The sequence below is a fragment of the Euprymna scolopes genome, chromosome 36 (assembly GCF_053919585.1).
Source record: "Euprymna scolopes isolate OS-2025 chromosome 36, ASM5391958v1, whole genome shotgun sequence".
Classification (NCBI taxonomy): domain Eukaryota; kingdom Metazoa; phylum Mollusca; class Cephalopoda; order Sepiida; family Sepiolidae; genus Euprymna; species Euprymna scolopes.
The window spans coordinates 76,529,945-76,547,112 of NC_136517.1; the positions used below are offsets into that span (position 1 = coordinate 76,529,945).

Genomic DNA, 17,168 nt, shown 5'->3' on the forward strand with positions numbered 1-17,168 from the left:
TATGTATTCTATTTTTACGATATTTTCAGGGTCAATGTGAAATTTTATGCTCTTTCCAATAAACCAAATATAATATTTTAGACAAACGTTTTTTTTTAAATTCACCCCTCCATTTTGAAATGTCTATTAAAAAGTAAATAATTAATTTACTCACCAAAGTTTTATATATCACAAATTGAAGATAAAATATCAATAAATAATATATTCAAATTTAAAACAAAAAAAGAAGCGTTTTTTAGTAATTTACCTGTAAAGTTCGAAGTTTAAAACCTTTAAAAAAAAAAAAAAAACACTTTTTTTTAAATGAAACCTTGGTCTTTGTCCCTTTAATTGAAAAAAAATAGGGATTGAATTACATTTTTCGAGTAGTTATAAGCTTGGAAAGACAGGGGGTCGAATTATTCAATATTTTTTGACGTATTCGTAAGGTCAGTTTCTGACACACCTACCGCAGTATCTTTAACCTACGCATAGTTTCCAGATTATAAATTATTCGATCGGAAAATCCCATTTATTAAGAATGAGGTCAGAAGGCAACAACATACAACGAACATTAAATTAGTATAAAGATATGCCAATTTAATATTTGCAGCATGTTACTAGCCTCCACCCTCTCTTCCAATAAATAGAATCACCCGATCACCAAAAACGTAATGTAATAAATAAAAATAAATAAATAAATACATAAAAATAAATAAATGATGTCGCTTTGGGTCGTACGTAAAACTAAAATATACTTCTTGGTCTCCTGGCTAGGATCCAAGGGCAGTATCTGTTCTATCTAATATGGTATAATGATATCGTGAGGTTTCCGTTCGTGCCGGGCGTCCATACAATGGAAATATGTCACAGACCCCTATAAGGATAGTGGAGATAAACCGTAATAACCAGATATATTTTGACGCTACATTAACCAGATAACTTAAGTACTTTTACAGTTTCAACAAAAAGGTTGCAATAATATCGCTGGGTCCCCAATCACGCTGAACATCCACAGAATGTCCAGTTGCAACATATTACATATGGAAGATGCCGCTGTGGAATTTCCACTGGCCCCACTAGTTTAAAATTAATGTTTCACGTATTTAAGTAGCGAACTTTTCAAAGCGATAACGAAACGGAAAAAAATAGCTCATGAATTAAATAACGTAAAACGTTGTATTCCATTTCTATGGATATCAGGCGCGAATGCAGACCCCACAATAACGATCAAATTTGATGAAAAACAAATACACTTATCCAAGTGAATAATGTATATGGTTCTTTAAATCTAAAATCTAAAAAACAACAACAAAAAAAAAGCAGACTGACAAACCCTACAACTTTAGATATAGAGATATACGTAAAAGTACAGTATAGTTATCAGGCAAGAAATAAACAATAACAAAAATAAACGATACAAACAATCTTTGCCAAACACATGGAAATTGAATTTTCTACCGACCTATATATTTGTAGCATTCTAAAAGTGTTTTCTACGTTATTTTATTTGATTTCAAAATTAGATTTCATTCCAAACTCTGTTTAACAAAAAGAAAATGGCCGATCGTAGCATAGCTGTTGGCAGTGTTTTATTTCCGGGGGGAAAAACATAGTAGAAAAATGGCTTATCCTACCACTAATTCACAGAAAGGTTGTCACTCGGACTTATAGTTAGTGGTCAGATAAGCTATTAAAAAATACTATTTTTCAGGAATTCAAACAATTATGCCATAGGAGGACATTTTGTTTTCTCGTATGTCGAAAAATAGAATTTCGAACGACATCTAAATTTAAAATAAATAAATAAAATTCAAGTTGAAAATTAGATAAACAAAAAAACAACGAAAAAATAATTGAAATATTTATAAATGAACTAGCGGGACATGTGGAAATTCCACAAGGAACTGATTCATATGTAATATATTGATGTTGGCATTCTGTAGATGTTCAGCGTAAATTGAGACGCTCTGATATTATTGTAGCTCTTTTGTTAAAACTGTAAAAGTATTTATCTAAGCTATCAGGGACGCCCGGCGTAGCCCGGTTGTAAAGTACGCTTAAATATGATATTTTAATTCTTGCAGATTTCGTATATATTATTATAGAGTTAGTGTTCTATCGATTTTTATATATTATAAAGTTGCGATTTAAAAAATAAAAAAAATATATATCCAAATGTTTTGGGTGTATCAGCTTGATCGAAACAGAAACCAAAACTTATGAAAAAGCTATATGTATATCTATATATATATAACTTGAGTTCCTTCAGCTATAATCAAAACCGAAACCAAAACTTATGACGAATTCTTGATAAAATTATTTATAAAACAAATAGATGACTTAAGTGCCATCAGTTATAATCGAAACCGAAACCAAAACTTATGAAGATATCTTTGTAAAATTATTTATTACAAGAAATGGCAGTCCGTAACAATTAAAGGACGGCCACTCGGATGTAAGCGTTACACACAAAATAAATAACACATGCTATCGTATTAATATATAGATTAAAGACTAAAGTGTACAGCGTTGCTCATTGATCTCCGGTAAACACCGTATGAAGGAAAGTTGAGGATCCACTCTGCGCAATCAATTCGACAGAGACTGGGTCACTTTTCCGACAGTGGCTTCTTTTTTGTTAGTCTATGGTATTTTTTTCTGTTTAGTCATAGGTTCACCCTCCTAGGCTTTACCTTCTTTGTTTTGGAAATCACATAGTTTAAATTTAAATGCTTGGGGCGTCCTCGGTTCCGAACGCTGACAGGACTGCTCAGTCAATTTTACGTGTACGCTATCTCTGTGCGCTTTTCAGTTTTGTCTCAAAATTTTCCAGAGGTAGGAAGAAGCTAAATACCGCTAATACGAACACTGGTAGAGCATTTTTTTCCTGTTATCTTTTGACAAAAGCCATACACTAGTAGTTAAGTAAATAGGTTGAATATGCGCATTTAGCTTATACGTTTTTTATTTTTTATTGTGTTTTCGCAAATTTCCAGAAACCGTCGGTGGCATTCGCCGGAACTTCACGATTTTGAGATAAGAACAGCTAGTTCAAGCAAATAAATGAATAAATGAATAAATAAATAATCGTATTTTTTTCAACAGATAGTTTCAAGAAAAAAAAAAAATTAATAAATACAAATATTTTTTCTTTCTTCTTTTCTTCTACTCCTTCTTCCTTTTCACCCTCCCATACTCTATCACCCTCTCTTTCTCTTCCTCACCTTACTTCTGCCTTTCGCCTTCTGCCCGCGTTTCTGTTTATTTTATCTTTTAAATGTTAACTTTACGTATCTGTTTATTTGTGCAATGTTTTTTTTTTATTCAGGATTAAATTTTTTTGGCTTGTTTAGTCCGCCATTTTGGATCAATGTTTTGTTTTTAAACATCTTTTAAGTTCAAGGTTGTTTTATTTCCGCTGTATTTTTCTTGATTTTCTTTATGTATCCTTTCATTTTCTCTTATTTCAATGTATATTCCATGTGATGATTAATTTATTCCTCTCTATCTTCATTCAATACTAGCTGAATTTATAACCTACGCTGGGTTAGACATTTATAACAATAAACATAATAATTACGCTCCTGTTATTTTTTTCTCTTATATCTTGTAAAAAACTTATATTAACCGACCAGGTTTTATCTTCTACCGTAAAACTTTGCAATCTTATTTAATATCATGTTGTTGTGCACACTGGATTACATCACAAAAGGCTGCGGCAGTTTACTTTATTTTTGTTCTCGGTTAGTGGTGTAGAGAGATCCTTCATGACTAAGACATTTTTTATGTTTGTTCCTATCCAGAATGCCCCTTTTTGGGGAGCTGGATTTTCCCCACATAAAAAACTGATTTTGTGTCTAACTCTGTCCTCGTGGGGAGGCAAGTAAGTAAGAATATTAAAATTTCATTTTACTTCAGTCGAAGTTCTCAGAAATTAAAATAACCCTCCCCTTCCTGGAGCTAAAACTTGAGATGTCTACATGAGATGCATAGATATTCACAGCTATGAGATGTCTATATGAGATGTATAAGATATTCATAGATATGAGATGTCTATATGAGATGCATAGATATTCATAGATATGAGATGTCTATATGAGATGTATAAGATATTCATAGATATGAGATGTCTATATGTGATGCATAGATATTCATAGATATGAGATGTCTATATGTGATGCATAGATATTCATAGATATGAGATGTCTATATGAGATGTATGAGATATTCATAGATATGAGATGTCTATATGAGATGCATAGATATTCATAGATATGAGATGTTTATATGAGATGCATAGATATTCATAGATATTAGATGTTTATATGAGATGCATAGATATTCATAGATATGAGATGTTTATATGAGATGAATAGATATTCATAGATATGAGATGTTTATATGAGATGCATAGATATTCATAGATATGAGATGTTTATATGAGATGCATAGATATTCATAGATATGAGATGTTTATACGAGATGCATAGAAATTCATAGATATGAGATGTTTATATGAGATGCATAGATATTGATAGATATGAGATGTCTATATGAGATGCATAGATATTCATAGATATGAGATGTTTATATGAGATGCATAGATATTGATAGATATGAGATGTTTATATGAGATGCATAGATATTCATAGATATGAGATGTTTATATGAGATTCATAGATATTCATAGATATGAGATGTCTATATGAGATGCATAGATATTCATAGATATGAGATGTTTATATGAGATGCATAGATATTCATAGATATGAGATGTCTATATGAGATGCATAGATATTCATAGATATGAGATGTTTATATGAGATGCATAGATATTCATAGATATTAGATGTTTATATGAGATGCATAGATATTCATAGATATGAGATGTTTATATGAGATGAATAGATATTCATAGATATGAGATGTTTATATGAGATGCATAGATATTCATAGATATGAGATGTTTATATGAGATGCATAGATATTCATAGATATGAGATGTTTATATGAGATGCATAGATATTCATAGATATGAGATGTTTATATGAGATTCATAGATATTCATAGATATGAGATGTCTATATGAGATGCATAGATATTCATAGATATGAGATGTTTATATGAGATGCATAGATATTCATAGATATGAGATGTCTATATGAGATGCATAGATATTCATAGATATGAGATGTTTATATGAGATGCATAGATATTCATAGATATGAGATGTCTATATGAGATGCATAGATATTCATAGATATGAGATGTCTATATGAGATGCATAGATATTCATAGATATGAGATGTTTATACGAGATGCATAGAAATTCATAGATATGAGATGTCTATATGAGATGCATAGATATTCATAGATATGAGATGTTTATATGAGATGCATAGATATTCATAGATATGAGATGTTTATATGAGATGCATAGATATTCATAGATATGAGATGTTTATATGAGATGCATAGATATTCATAGATATGAGATGTTTATATGAGATGCATAGATATTCATAGATATGAGATGTTTATATGAGATGCATAGATATTCATAGATATGAGATGTCTATATGAGATGCATAGATATTCATAGATATGAGATGTTTATATGAGATGCATAGATATTCATAGATATGAGATGTTTATATGAGATGCATAGATATTCATAGATATGAGATGTCTATATGAGATGCATAGATATTCATAGATATGAGATGTCTATATGAGATGCATAGATATTCATAGATATGAGATGTCTATATGAGATGCATAGATATTCATAGATATGAGATGTTTATATGAGATGCATAGATATTCATAGATATGAGATGTCTATATGAGATGCATAGATATTGATAGATATGAGATGTTTATATGAGATGCATAGATATTCATAGATATGAGATGTTTATATGAGATGCATAGATATTCATAGATATGAGATTTCTATATGAGATGCATAGATATTAATAGATATGAGATTTCTATATGAGATGCATAGATATTCATAGATATGAGATGTCTATATGAGATGTATAGATATTCATAGATATGAGATGTCTATATTAGAGTCATAGATATTCATAGATATGAGATTTCTATATGAGATGCATAGATATTCATAGATATTAGATGTCTATATGAGATGTATAGATATTCATAGATATGAGATGTCTATATTAGATGCATAGATATTCATAGATATGAGATGTCTATATGAGATGCATAGATATTCATAGATATGAGATGTCTATATGAGATGTATAGATATTCATAGATATGAGATGTCTATATTAGAGTCATAGATATTCATAGATATGAGATTTCTATATGAGATGCATAGATATTCATAGATATTAGATGTCTATATGAGATGTATAGATATTCATAGATATGAGATGTCTATATTAGATGCATAGATATTCATAGATATGAGATGTCTATATGAGAGGCATAGATATTCATAGATATGAGATGTCTATATGAGATTCATAGATATTAATAGATATGAGATGTCTATATGAGATGCATAGATATTCATAGATATGAGATGTCTATATGAGATGCATAGATATTCATAGATATGAGATGTCTATATGAGAGGCATAGATATTCATAGCTATGAGATGTCTATATGAGATGCATAGATATTCATAGATATGAGATGTCTATATGAGATGCATAGATATTCATAGATATGAGATGTCTATATGAGATGCATAGATATTCATAGATATGAGATGTCTATATGAGATGAATAGATATTCATAGATATGAGATGTCTATATGAGAGGCATAGATATTCATAGCTATGAGATGTCTATATGAGATGCATAGATATTCATAGATATGAGATGTCTATATGAGATGCATAGATATTCATAGATATGAGATGTCTATATGAGATGCATAGATATTCATAGATATGAGATGTCTATATGAGAGGCATAGATATTCATAGCTATGAGATGTCTATATGAGATGCATAGATATTCATAGATATGAGATGTCTATATGAGATGCATAGATATTCATAGATATGAGATGTCTATATGAGATGCATAGATATTCATAGATATGAGATGTCTATATGAGATGCATAGATATTGATAGATATGAGATGTCTATATGAGATGCGTTGATATTGATAGATATGAGATGTTTATATGTGATGCATAGATATTCATAGATATGAGATGTCTATATGAGAGGCATAGATATTGATAGATATGAGATGTCTATATGAGATGCGTTGATATTCATAGATATGAGATGTTTATATGTGATGCATAGATATTCATAGATATGAGATGTCTATATGAGATGCATAGATATTAATAGATATGAGATGTCTATATGAGATACATAGATATTCATAGATATGAGATGTCTATATGAGATGCATAGATATTCATAGATATGAGATGTCTATATGAGATACATATATATTAATAGATATGAGATGTCTGTATGAGATGCATAGATATTCATAGATATGAGATGTTTATATGTGATGCATAGATATTCATAGATATGAGATGTCTATATGAGATGCATAGATATTAATAGATATGAGATGTCTATATGAGATACATAGATATTCATAGATATGAGATGTCTATATGAGATGCATAGATATTCATAGATATGAGATGTCTATATGAGATACATATATATTAATAGATATGAGATGTCTGTATGAGATGCATATATATTCATAGATATGAGATGTCTATATGTGATGCATAGATATTCATAGATATGTGATGTCTATATGTGATGCATAGATATTAATAGATATGAGATGTCTATATGAGATACATAGATATTCATAGATATGAGATATCTATATGAGATGCATAGATATTAATAGATATGAGATGTCTATATGAGATGCATAGATATTCATAGATATGAGATGTCTATATGAGATGCATAAATATTCGAATAAAGTTCTCCTTTATGTCTCAAACACTGATTTAGTTAAGAAGTGGAGAACATAATTTTTCTCTTCCCCAACTGACCATTTAAATATGTCATAGTATACCATTGTTATGGTCTCTGGTCCTGGATATGATCTTAAACTATACCCGATGGTGAGGCCCCAGCTTGCTGGCTTTGGGGGAGTGTGGAACCACCCTTTAATTGCCATTGCTCCCAGGTCCACTCAGACACCGAGTGGTAGTACCTGTTAGGGTCCCAACTATGGGTTTTATAGAAACCGACTTGAAAAAAGAAAAAGAAAAAAGGAACCCCTAATTCTTTAAAAAATTTTCTTCAAACTCACTGGATTTGGCATTAAATAACATGAAAAGAGTTGATATGCCGTAAAATAAAAAACAAGCAACCTTATGGCTTTACTGGATTCCAGGAGAAGAATTCATCTAGTCTGGTTGAGTATCCAGCTTCGTACTATTTACTTGAGGTAACTTCATTTGAAGAAGGTACACCATTCCTCATAAAAGCCAGTGCTGGCTAGTCATAGCAATATCTAATTTCAGCTGTGAATACGAAAATTTAATTTGAACATTTAGTCAGAGTTTACTTATGAGAAAAGTATCCTTATGTCATGTTGACCTGACAAACCTCTGAACAGAGACACTTTAGACACTCGAGGATAGTGTCTAGTAGGCATTCAAGTTCTCTCTAGTAGGCTTTCAAGTTGACTGCATAAGAATATGAATAGTTGCCGAGATCGCTGGAAAAATGGTGGTATCCTTCTATCGATCTTGTAGATATCTCATTGCTGATGCAACCCTCTCCCTATATAAGAGCAAGGTACGTTCAAAGACGGGGCACTGTTGCCATATCTGGGCAGAAGCTGCTAGAAAGTCTTATCCTGCCTTGACAGAGTTCAAAATAGACTTCGTAGCTTAGTAGAAGCTGCCCTTTTATTTTATTGCTGCAACCTTTCTCATGGAAGAGACGTCGCGGGCCTGTCTTTGAATTATCGTTATTTTCATGGCAAGTACTCGTCTGAACTCCAAATTATGCCCCCCCCCATCTCGCCGAACTTTCATGCGAAACACTCGTCTAGCTGAAACCACTATCAATAATTTCTCCCACTCTTTATCTGTGCGTAAACCTAAACGTAGATTCCATGAACAAAGCTTCTTTCTTAGAACTGCACACCTGTGGAACTCTCTTCCGTTTGCCTGCTTTCCAGCTGACTACAATAAGGTCGTCTTCAAGTCCAATGTAAACAAGTTCTTGATGAGTTGTTCCCCTTAAGTAATCCAATTGACCAAATTTCCACTACTGACGATTATTACGATATTGTCCCATTGACTACTGTACACTCTTATCCTCGAGTGGTCTCTGGGGCTTAATAAGTGGTGACTCCAATGTAAAAATAAAAAAAAGTGACGTCATTGGCAGAAAACGTGTGCAAAACATGTGTGTAAACTTGGTAAAGAGAATCGCCCTCTTTCGTCTGAACCACTAGGGAGTGTGATTCGGCTTTTAAATAACTCACCCCCGTATACCATAAGGAGGGTTGGGTGGTCTTATGCGTTCACGTGTAGGCACCGAAGAGCAACTAAAACTCCACAGTTTTTCAAAGCCCGTTTTTATTTGTTGATGCTTTTTTTTTTCATTTAATAATGTTGGTGAAAGCAGTTATTAAGAAGGAGGAGGAGGAGGAGAAGAAGAAGAAGAAGAAGAAGAAGAAGAAGAAGAAGAAGAAAAGGACGGAAAGAAGAGAATATGCAAACCTTGATTACCGCAATAGTACTTAAACCCGCTCAGTGAATCCCGTCAACAAAACTTCCATTTGTGCCTTTCCATGCAGAACATTCACAGTCGATCCTCATCTAGCTACAACCACTGTCCACAATTTCCCTTATTCTCTATCTGTGCCTAAAACTAAACGAAAATCCTATGACCACATGTTCTTTCATAGAACTATCCGCCTGTGTAACACAATACCGCGAAGCTACTTCCCGGCTGACTATAACATGACCACTTTCAAGTCTAATGTAAACAAACTCTCGCTAAGCCGCCCTCTTAATCAAATCTCACTCGTCCCACTATTATCGCTCATCCCAGTATTGTCTCACCGGCTCCCTCACACCTGTTAACCCTTATTTAAAAAGTTGCTTTAGACCTTAATAATAGATGACACAACGTCTTGTAAGAATTGAAACGAACCGTGGAGATCGAGAAGAACGTGAGGATTTTTAAAAATACATGATATTACAATGAGACCATCATAAAGTGATTCATTGGTTGGAATATCCCGTTGCGAGATGTTAAAAGATAAAAAAGATTACACCTTGATGATTTCTGGTTTTGCAATCTAAAATTAAGAAACCGTGTTTAACATATTTTTATGAAAATCACTTCAGACAAGCCATGAAGCTACTTAATGTAACAAAACTACTCAAAGCTACTCTGTCTACTACCCTTTCTGTCCTTCTTATTCGTTCATTTCCTCTCACCTTCATAAACCAAATCTGGCCGGACACACGTATGTTCATCTATATAATACTGGTGGGAGGGGGCGCCCGGCTTTTCCCGGTCATAAAATACGCTTAAATATGATATTTTAATTTGTCCGGATTTTGTATTTATTATTATAGAGTCGTGATTTCAAAAGTAAAAAAAAAAAAAAGTATTTGGGTGCCAACAGCTAGAATCGAAACCGAAATCAAAACTGTAGCATTCAAAGCTGGTGACGTTACCACTACACCAACGTGACTTAGATATGAACGGATTGAAAATTAAAAATTAAAAATAAACTAAGATGCATGTACAAATGTATAACCATTTTTTGCAGTTTTACCCACTTTTGACCCCTTAAAAAACTATTTTAACCGGCAAAACCCCATAAAAGAACGGCCCGTAAAACATTCAATCATTTGTTTCGGAGGAGATAGAGTTTGAAAATATGGAGACAGACTGACAGACATATAGCATTATATATATTTAATTCCTCTTAGTCTGTCTGTCTATCTGTCCTTTCTACCTTTTATCGGAAACTACTGCAGCAATCTGACTGAAATTGTGAATGAGTTTTTGTTATGATAAGAATTAATAAGTTATGTATGAACCTTTCTTATATTAAGGAGCAGCGAACTAAATATTATGGTATCCATTCGATTAATAGGGATTAATTACGACAATACTACATTTACTCTATAAATGTTCTCACAAACTATAAGGTCAATCTAGGCGAAATTTTGTATGAACTTTGCTATTATACGGTGCAGCGAACTAAGTATTGTGATATCCGTCCGATACACCAATAGAGAATATTTACCACAAATAACACATTTATTCTGGAAAATTTATTAGAAACTACAGGTTGGATTTAGCTAGAATTTTGTATGGACCTTTGCTATGATAAGGTGCAGCGAACAAAGTAGTATGGTATTCGTTCGATACACAGTTAGGGTCACGATTTGATGCAAAAATTGAACATAAATTTAAACATATCAAACAATCAATTTTACATTAAGGACTTTATCTGGTTTGTATATTAACATGCAATTATCTGACTCCATAAAATAAATAAGACAGACATTCAATTTTAAAAGTGAGAAAAGGAGATTTATTTATTATGGAATGTAAGTTGAAAGTGTTCGTTTTCGTGGTGGGGGAGGATTTTCGTGAATGTGTGAGAGAAAGGTCAGCATGGAGAGAAATCAACAAAAAGAGAATGTTCATTTGGTTTGGACTCATCAGTTTAGGTGTGAATCAGGCAACGGTCAGTAAATGAAGGTGCTCGGTCCGTAACGTGGGAGCAGAGTCGGCTTCAGTTCACTAGTGTCTTCTTTTCTTCTTTACATCTATTACAGCTTTTTTGGCAGAATCTCCTCTCGAATCCTCCTGTGAATTCTCTTCCTGCTTCGTAAAATCTTGGGCTTTTATATTTTTCTGGGGGCTCCCAGCGGCCATGGAAGTCGACAGTTTTTTAAACGGCGCCAAAGCTTTCCGTTGGTTTGCAATCATTTTTTTTTAATTATTATTTTTCTTCTTTTTTTTTCAACCGGAAGCCCTGCGTCGAGCCAGTGCGTACAAGACATTTTTTTTTATTCAATCTCTGGCCGTGAATGTGTCAACATCCGGTTCGCTTTTAACTCTCATCAATCCCCAGAAATATTTATTATTATATGTATATATCACAGATTATCGTTGAATATATTTATATTAACAATCTATTTTCTGTTCTTGTTTTTTACAGAAGAGAAGATTGAGCCACTCCCCCAACCCCACCCCAAAAACTTTCCCGCGGAAATACCCTTGAATGGATTAAAAAAACAATAAAAAACAAAAGAAAATTGAACCATAAAACAAACAAACAAAAACACAACAAAACATTTCGTTAAAAACATACTTTTAAAATCGAATTAAAAAAAAAAAAAACGTTTAAAAAATAAAAAAATAAACATGGAAGCCAACGTAACTCTCCGGCAGCTAATGAATTTGTCAAACCACACCGTGACAGCATCGATGCCCCTCGCCGGGGTTGCTTTGGGGGAGACGGCAGGAGCGGCCTTGAACGCCAGCACGACAGTTGCTAGCACAACAACGACGACGGCAGCAGCGGCCGCAACCACGGTGACGACGGCCGCAGCGGCCGCGGCTCAGGCAGCGGCTGTGGTGGCGGCGTCCGTCACCAACGCCACGCTAGGACCTCTAATGGCAAGCACTGCGTCTATTCTTCGGACGTCAACCCTCCTGGACAACATTACCACCACTATGTCAGCATACATCTGCACCCCTCCAGGTAAGATAATATTAAAAAAATTATCGCGCTCTTCTTCTGCATGTAAAGTGGGTGCTAGTGTACTAAAGAGATCTCAGATTTTCAGCATCGGGAAGGAAATTGACGATGGTCTAGTAGTTAATAACACGGATTGACGACCCTAGTGTTTTAAGTTGGAATCCAATTCTCCCCCCCCAATCACGTTAACTGATGTTGGCAACCTTCACGTGGTCCCGATTTCTCACTAGAAAGAATTCTGGGGGTTGTATTACTATGCACATAGATTTGAAAAAGTTGTCAAAAAACAAATATATAACAAATAAATGTTATCGAAAACAAGATAAGTTACTTTTCTACCTAACTGGATAATTTTTTTTATTGTTTTATTTAATATAAAGTGTTTATTCGGCTCGAAAAACATATGGTGTTTACCGATTTATTTGAAAAATGCAAATGACGACGGATTCTGTGTTGAAAATGTAAATTTGGGAAAATGACTTAAAACTAAAAAACTACACAAGATACTGTTAAAAACCCACTCAATATTTGTTAATGTAACATAGGTTGATAGATATTCGGTGGGTTTCTAACAGCATTTTGTACAGTTTAATAGTTTTAAGTTATTTTCTCAAACTTATGTTTTCAACACAGAGTCTGTCGCCATTTGCATTTTACAAATACATCGGTAAACAGTGGCGATCGCCTTTCTAAACATGGGGATGATGGATAGTTTGTAGAACGCATGCGCTTTAGTGCTTTTTCAGTAGTAAAAAAACATGGCCATCGGTGAGATTATATTGAATAAAAAAGGTTTCATTATCCAGTAAACTATTTGTCTGCACAAATGTTAACTATGATATTCATTTTCAGCATACCTGAAAACTTATAAAAGACGTAATTTTAAAGGTGATTGCTGATGTGGAGTATTTTTTTCTGTTTTTTTTTTTTATTTGGTTACTTTTATTTTTTATAACTTTGTGGTTTTATTGATTTTTAAAAGTCGAACATAAATTAAAAAAAAAAGAAAAATAAATAAATTTACAAGATAGTTAAAAGAAATATTCTTTTCAACGAACAATGGAAAAATATCTTTAGCAAAAAAGTACGGTTTGGTTTGTTTAGTTAATTCAAATATTTTGATGGAATGTGTTCTGATGAACTCGTTGCACTTGTACCCCCTCGGCGTACATATCCCTAATAAACCCGTTTTTGCAATAAGATCTCACCCCTTCCATGTCGATGTCCCTAAATAACAGAAAGCTTTCTATTCTAATAGTTTCTTCCCTCGAACAGCTAGACTTTGGAATTCCCTTCCTGCTGCCTGCTTCCTTGGCTGTACTGATACGCAGAAGTAACAGAAACAAACATCTTGCTAATCTTTCCCCAAATAGTAACCACTTACGTCAAAAAACAAAAACAAAAACAAAAAAACAAGAAGAAAAAGAATGCTTTGACAAAATTTCAAATATTCAAATATTCATGGACCAACTTGTAATACGACAAGAACTTAATAACTTGTCAAGTGCTTCGGCGAGCACATTCCCCCACAACCTTGACACATGCTGATTTAGGGTTCTGGTTCACTAAAGAGTCCGATCCTTCTGTCTCAGTGATGTATGGCATTCTCCCGGGGATTACCTATTTCTTCAGGGATCCGTTGGTTTATTTTAGGTCATCTTAGGAACCGTCCTCGGAGATATTTTTATAGCCTTCGAGAGTTTTCTATATGGGAGGAAAAAGAGAAAGAGAGACAGAGAACGAAGAAGAAGAAGAAGAAGAAGAAGAAGAAGAAGAAGAAGAAGAAGAAGAGAGAGCGGGGTATGACTTTATTTCTCTGCAAATGATTTATGACGGAAATAAGATTATTCCGTTAATTCTATGGTTGGTGTTATTCCGGGTTACGTGCATACCAAAATCGAACGCACGATCTCTGCCATTTTGAAGCGTGGATGTTCTCTTTTTATTTGAAGTCTAGTCTTGTGCAGTTCTAGGCTTTCAGTATATTATCAATATATCTCATCTTCACTGCTCGCTCCTCTCTCCCCCACTCTCTCCACCCTCTCTCTCTCTCTCTCTCTCTCTCTCTCTCTCTATATATATATATATATATATATATATATATATATATATATATATAAATATATATATTATTTTCGTCATAAATCGTTTGCAGAGAAATAAAATCATGCCTCTCTCTCTCTCTCTCTCTCTCTCTCTTTTCTTCGTTCTCTGTCTCTCTTTCTCTTTTTCCTCCCATATATAGAAAACTCTCTAAGGCTATACAAAAATCTCCGAGAACGGTTCCTAAGATGACCTAAAATAAACAGTATATATATGATGTTAATCGTGAAACCCTGCACTGAAGATTCCCGAAAGGATAAAACACTAGTGTCTGTAGGTATTTAATCATTATAGTTAAAAAATAATTATATATATATATATATATATATATATATATATATATATATATATATATATAAATTACAATTAAATTTACCAAAATGATCCAAGATGGTTAAACTAAAGTATATTATAAATATTAAAGAATTAATATTTATAAAGTAATCTCAACCAGATGTAAAAAGCGGTAAAATCCAAAAATTTACCGTCATTGGATACTTTACCGTTCACCAGACAATCCATTCACGTGAAAGCACCTTTTTCTTCACCATATTCCCTCTGCTTCAATTTTTGTTATCAAGTAAGATCTTTGACTTACTTGCAGTTTCATCAAATATATTTGTATACAAAATCCGATCCCGCATTTTGCTAATTCCTACCCTCTGATGAGAAGGAAAGTATTTCTTCGAAACTCCGCGGATTAAGGACTATAACTTATATAGTGTTTCCTTTTCAGATTAAATATGTTTTTAACTCTTTTTTTTCAAAGTGTTTTTAGCATGTTTTATTAACTACTTGCTCATATATATATATATATATATATATATATATATATATATATATATATATATATATATAGTGTGTGTGTATATAATGTCAGCCCCTTTAAGGAACTTATTTCTTATTGTTGAGCATTTTCAGTTGTAATAAAGTCGGTCAACTTAGCTCATATACGCAGGTCTTTTAATAATGATAAGATCACTTTGACTAAAAAAGCATTTAATAAGAATAAATGTTTAAATTTCAACTATCTCCCGCGGTTGACGGTAGCCGAATGATCCGGCATCTTGCTAATGAAGCCAGACATGACTTCTCTTGCCGGGGTTCGATTCTCTCGACTGGCGTTAATCGTGACACTCTGCACTGATGATTCCCGAAAGGATGAAACACTAGTGTCTGTAGGTATTTAATAATTATTATAGCATATATATATATATATATATATATATATATATATATATATATATAGAGAGAGAGAGAGAGAGAGAGAGAGAGAGAAAGAGAGAGAGACAGAGAGAGAAAGAGAGAGAGAGAGAAAGATAGACATGTATACTTCTAGAGCAATTCAATACTGATATTTTTACTTACATATTGTGTTTATTATATATATATGTGTGAATGTTTGTATATATATATATATATATATATATATTATTATTATTATTATTATTATTATTAATATTATTAATTGATTCAAGAGACGGCGGGTCGCTGGATCAATTATTATGATTAGAAAAATAAATTAAATTGGGAAAAAATGATTGACATATAATATCGCAAAAGGAATGTGAAAATAAAAAAAATAGATGTAAACATGATTTTTGGTTTGCAAAAACAAATAACTAGATTGGGGGACATCAGCTGTTGGTCTGAGACACGTAATGATGAGACGTAATGAGACACGTGATGCATGTAGATTTGAGGAGATTCTAGACAGTCGTTAGCTGGACATCAGAGAGAACGGACGACTCAAAATGACGCAGGGAGCGGCGTCATTTTAGGCAGCTATGATGTAAGAACGTGTAATCTCTGAAATTGTCGGTCAGATCATGAGAATAAATGTTCGCAAATAATTTAGGTATGTGTTGTGTTATTTACATCTGTTAAAAAGAACTGCTTGTCTACAACTGTTTCGATACGTCCACGTCAATCGTTTCCTGTTAAAACTGTTGCATGCACACTAGACGTACATACATACACGCATTTACACATGCATGAATATACAGATACAATATAAAACCCCATTACAAAACAGGACCCTTTTTGGTGCACCATAATATAACATTAGTGATAAAAAAACTACTATTCCAATTTTAGACAGTTCAAAGAAAATGACTTTTAAAACCTAACCGATGTGCCGAGCCGGTTTCCTCCAAAGGAGGAAATTTCACATGAATACCAACGTCACAAGAAACCCCCAGTCGCATCTATATCTCGGTTAAGAGAGCTGACGATGTTAGATTTTTACAGATCTTGTAAGGATGTGTTGACTTTCTACATAAAGCGCATTGTATTTCCAAGTTGTCACCCATCTCGTACTGTTACAGCTCAACTTTGCTTAACTTCA

General features: G+C 33.0%; 1 protein-coding gene across 4 annotated transcripts in view; it reads left to right on the top strand.

Annotated features, from left to right (window-relative positions):
• LOC145260617 (sodium/potassium/calcium exchanger 4-like) overlaps positions 1-17,168 on the top strand; it is a 605,323-nt gene that overhangs the window by 196,617 nt on the left and 391,538 nt on the right. For all 4 annotated transcript variants that reach the window (XM_080118926.1, XM_080118928.1, XM_080118927.1 and 1 more), the window contains exon 2: positions 12,176-12,721. In XM_080118926.1, coding sequence (XP_079975052.1) covers positions 12,382-12,721 — 340 coding nt within the window. In that variant the 5' untranslated portion in view covers positions 12,176-12,381. The remainder of the gene's footprint in view (positions 1-12,175; positions 12,722-17,168) is intronic.